At 43.1% G+C, this 5,113-nt stretch overlaps 1 protein-coding gene across 1 annotated transcript in view; it reads right to left on the minus strand.

The window, feature by feature from the left end:
- Positions 1-4,467, minus strand: part of hdac9b (histone deacetylase 9b) — a 23,972-nt gene extending 19,505 nt beyond the window's left edge. The window contains exon 1 of the mRNA XM_087778750.1: positions 4,218-4,467. Within this exon, the coding sequence (XP_087634876.1) occupies positions 4,218-4,326 (109 nt within the window). The 5' untranslated portion in view covers positions 4,327-4,467. The remainder of the gene's footprint in view (positions 1-4,217) is intronic.
- Positions 4,468-5,113: the final 646 nt, after the last annotated feature.

Raw genomic sequence — 5,113 nt, forward strand, 5'->3', positions numbered from 1 at the left:
GCTTTAAAGTCTTTCAAAGACGAGCGGAAACTCCTGCTTCAATCCTTCTGATCTAAAAACAGTTCATCAAACGAGAGGAGACTCAGGGAAACACACACCTGTGGAAGAAACTGTTCCTTCCTCAGTATGAATGTACCACAAATATAAGTGTGTATCGGTAACAAATACTTATCGCAATACAGTGATAGTGTAGTAACAAGTATATATGTGTAGTATTGTCCAGTACTTGACTCTGGTGTTGTGATAGTGTAGTAACAAGTATATATGTGTAGTATTGTCGCGTACTTGACTCTGGTGTTGTGATAGTGTAGTAACAAGTATATATGTGTAGTATTGTCCAGTACTTGACTCTGGTGTTGTGATAGTGTAGTAACAAGTATATATGTGTAGTATTGTCCAGTACTTGACTCTGGTGTTGTGATAGTGTAGTAACAAGTATATATGTGTAGTATTGTCCAGTACTTGACTCTGGTGTTGTGATAGTGTAGTAACAAGTACATATGTGTAGTATTGTCCAGTACTTGACTCTGGTGTTGTGATAGTATAGTAACAAGTATATGTGTGTAGTATTGTCCGGTACTTGACTCTGGTGTTGTGATAGTGTAGTAACAAGTATATATGTGTAGTATTGTCCAGTACTTGACTCTGGTGTTGTGATAGTGTAGTAACAAGTATATATGTGTAGTATTGTCCAGTACTTGACTCTGGTGTTGTGATAGTGTAGTGCCAAGTATATATGTGTAGTATTGTCCAGTACTTGACTCTGGTGTTGTGATAGTGTAGTGCCAAGTATATATGTGTAGTATTGTCCAGTACTTGACTCTGGTGTTGTGATAGTGTAGTAACAAGTATATATGTGTAGTATTGTCCAGTACTTGACTCTGGTGTTGTGATAGTGTAGTAACAAGTATATATGTGTAGTATTGTCCAGTACTTGACTCTGGTGTTCTGATAGTGTAGTAACAAGTATATATGTGTAGTATTGTCCAGTACTTGACTCTGGTGTTGTAGTATTTACAGACCACATGACTCTTGATGAAGTCGTAACTACTTTCATTTGATAGATAGATAGATAGATAGATAGATAGATAGATAGATAGATAGATAGATAGATAGATAGATAGATAGATAGATAGATAGATAGATAGATATTCTTTCATTATCACTCTCACTTTCATTCTCACTCTATAATCCATTAAAAAACATGATAAAAATAACCTTTAAACAGATTTTCTCAAACACTGGAACATCCCTTCGACTCGCATCTCCATTTTGATGCACACATCAAACCGGACCTCCATCACAAGATCTCAGGTTGAGCGGCGAGAGAAGAGGAGGAGGAGGAGGAGGAGGAGGAAGAGGAGGAAGAGGAGGAGAGCGAGTGGGAGTGTGAAAGCTGTAGGCACCTTTGATAACCGAGGCTGTCTGAAATGGCCCTTGAGGAAAACCACAATAGCCTCATGTGCCGCTTCTATTCTGGTCTGCAGTGTCCGGCGAGCTGCTGCAGCGTAATGACAATGTTGAGGGATATAATGAGGTCCTGCAGGGCGGAGGCTCAGCAGCTTCTATCAATATAGCATCTCGTAGTTTCACTTCCTCGCGGCCGACGACTCCGGGCGCTCGCTCTCGAACCACTTCTTAACACTTAAGCGGCGGAATTAAAACAGCTTTTGAAAAGTGGAAGTGAGTGAACGAAGTTTACTGTGAAACGAGAACATTACGGGGAAGATAATGAGGAAGCACCAGTAACCGGCGCTATATATACCGACGCTCTTCTGGGCGGCGTCTTAATATAGACGAGGTGCGAGAAGAGTCACAGTCGTGAGGCCCCGAGATAATCCGGGCCACGAACGAGTCACTTTCGGGGACGAGGAAGAATCTGGAGCGACTTGAGGTTATTGTTCCTCCAAATATTCTCCATCTGCGATGGATGAACGTCGGCTCTGAGGGGTGTTTGTTCAACACCCGCCCGGGCGACACGGACGTCGTGACCAGCCTCGAACCTGCTTCGATGTGAAGTGTTGCATTGTTGTCGCTGGTCTACATCAGTGGACTAAAGAGGCTGAGAATCCTGGGACACGAGAAGATTAGGGTTTAAGACCGGCCGATAAAAGTGACCATTGTTGGTCCTAAGTGGGTTTAATGAGAGTTAATGCCGCCAGGAATCCACTTAGGACGTGACACACGACTTATTCACTTCCTGTTTAAGACTCAAACCCATGGAAATGGAACAGTTCACCTCCTGAATTAAAGCTTTATTTAAAAAGGTCGCGTCGTTAACTTGACACGAATCCAACCCGACCGTGAGAAAGACTCACTATATGCTGAACACGTTCCAGTAAAGATGGCTCCCGCAGAAATTCTGGGTCCGCGGGTATAAATAGACGCAGAGATACAGAAGATATTTGCGGGTAAAAATAAGCCGGTCCCGCGGACGGCGATGTGCTGCTGGATCTCTCATTAAGAGCCTTGTTATTTTCAGCAGCTGGTACGTCTAAAGCAGGAAACGCCACTTTATTTTTAAGACCCGGCTTCGTCCCCTTCGGTCCCGGCTGGCGGGTTACATACAGTCGGTCCAGGATTCGGGTCACGGTTTACGACGTTCTACGGTGTCGATAAAGCATCTTTGTGTGTCTAACTGAACCCTCGTGTGAGAAGAAACACCGACTGATGTCGATCACACGCTCTGGTCGTAACACAGCGACTCCATCACAGGTAACACAACAACCTCCGTCTGGTATCACTGCCGGAGAAAAAACACGTTTCCTCAAATAATATCATCATCGTTTTCCCGTCAGAGCGATTAAGAAACACATCCTCGCGTCAGTTCTCCTTTATGGTTCCACCTTTATTTTGTATCCATGACGTCGTATTTTATTACTTTTGTATGATTCAGTTATTATTGTTGTGGTTAATCATGATAACAACACAGTTACAGGTGTGAACTATGCATATGTGTGTTAGCATTATAATGGTAAATAACAATGTTTTAGACTTAAATAATGATACAACCGCCTCTCAAGTGTGATAAACTACAATCACTGTGTAGATATTCTTTTGTAAAACACATCAATTCTGACTCATTTTCAACTGTTAATGTTTAAAAGTCACATATATTAGGATTTCTTCATTTAAAGAGCAAGTTAATGTAATAGTTCAGTTAAAAATAGCTACAAGTAAATAAATAAAAACTAAGAAGCTCCAGGATTAGGAACACCCTTCAACCTTCTAGAAGATCCAACAGTGTCTAAAAATGAACAGTATTTCTTCTCATTTCTAACCATCACTAAAAACACCTTTTTTAGACGCTGAGCTTCACGAGAAAAGTGTCTTTGATGTGAGAATAAAAATAAAAAAAAGGCATAATTGTTGCTTCTCTCTGGCGGAGGAACAGACGCATGAAAGGAACCAGGAGAAGGTGAACCTTCTTCACCTCCTGAGAGGTTCTTCCTGAGAGGTTCCTCCTGAAGTGAGGTGAACCTCAGCGGGAGGTCGTTAGAGAAGATCTCGTCTTGAAACCCCAACATTTGACACGAATCTCTAGTCTCTGTTGACATGTTTTCAAATGTAACCCAAAGGCGTTTTTTCCTCCGGAGCGCACGGAGATGGAAGATAACGCAGAGACGCCTAATCTTAGCTAATGCCATGAGCCCGAAATAACTCACCCAAGAATAGCTGACCCACAGAATAAGCAAAGAGCCTGATTCTGGTCTCTCTGCGGATCTGCAGACCCACATGAACCCGGATCCACTTCATTTAAGAATCCTAGTGTTTTTAAAAACATCCACGCATCGTCCTGTGCGCCTCACGAGACACTTCTCGCCTTCATGCAGAACCAGAACTCCAGCTTTTTTTTTTTTAAAAAAAGGTGTGACTCTCCGGGAGTCCATGCGTTCAGTTGCGGCTCCTCACACTCACTCTCAACACTCTTGTTCCATCCCCGGCGGAAGGAAAAACAAAACAGAAGCCGCAGGAGAAACCGCTCGGTTGCTCCTCGTGTGTTAGAACATCTAGAAACGAGTTCAGCAGATCCAGCAGAGAAGAAGTAAATACCTTGGTTCAGGAGGATCGTGGAGGAGTTCTCAACGAGGGACTATAGGTGAGAGAGAAGGTCTGAGCAAATACGTGGAGCCCGCAGAGGAAAGTGGGAGAAGTAGAAGAAGAAGAAGAAGAAGGAGAAGAAGGAGAAGAAGAAGGAGGAGGAGGAAAAAAATCACCTGAGTTGTTGACGTTGTGCATGGTACTGTGCGAGCTGGTCTTCTGGTCACCAACACGCCCTTGTGTTGTGGAGAAACTTGACTCGCCCTCGTAGATCGTCTGCAGCATTACTTCCAGTCAGAGCTCGGTTCTCATCGCTTCCTGTCACAGAGAGCAGCCAGTCAGGGCAGAGAGACCCGCACGACGCTCTCACTCCTCCTTCCACGGAGAAGATCACTCTGGCAGAGGAACGTCACGGCGGTGTGTTCTCGAGCGCGGCGGAGGCGACACTGCGAGGATGGATTTGCATGTGAATCAACAACTGTGGCCCCACAGGTGACAGAAATAGAACAATGGCCAGCCCTGGCTATAAATAGGTCAGGCGAGGCGCAGGGATTGGAGCAGCGATGATGCGTTTAAAAATACCACCAAACACAGCTGTCTTCTGCAGCTCCTGCCAGGAGGCATGTCTCCTGACTCCCCCCCTGCAGACCCTCACCCCTCGCTTTTCTCTCAAACACTCTATTTGTGTCACTTTTCTTCTCCTCGCAGGTGCATAAGAGCGAGAGAAAAATCCATTTTCACGTTGATGTGTAGAGAAAACTCTGCTGCTGTGATTCACAAAAAAAAGAGGTCGATGTCTATGGAAGTAAATCTGTGTCAGAATATTGAATTAAAAACGTTGAAACTCATTGAAACTGACATTTATTTATAATTATTGTGTGACAAATTAAAGAATTCAAGTGTTATTTTAGGCATCGATTCTGATATCCTTATTGCAATAAATCAAGAATAAATGTTTTAGATTCTTTATGTTCAGATGTGTAACCTTTTAAATTCAATACAAAAATAATAGCGACTTTAAGTTGCTCCTGCGACATAACAAACATGACAGTACATTAAAATAATCTATATA

Source organism: Callionymus lyra, chromosome 17 (assembly GCF_982586985.1).
Source record: "Callionymus lyra chromosome 17, fCalLyr1.hap1.1, whole genome shotgun sequence".
In the NCBI taxonomy this organism is placed as follows: Eukaryota; Metazoa; Chordata; class Actinopteri; order Syngnathiformes; family Callionymidae; genus Callionymus; species Callionymus lyra.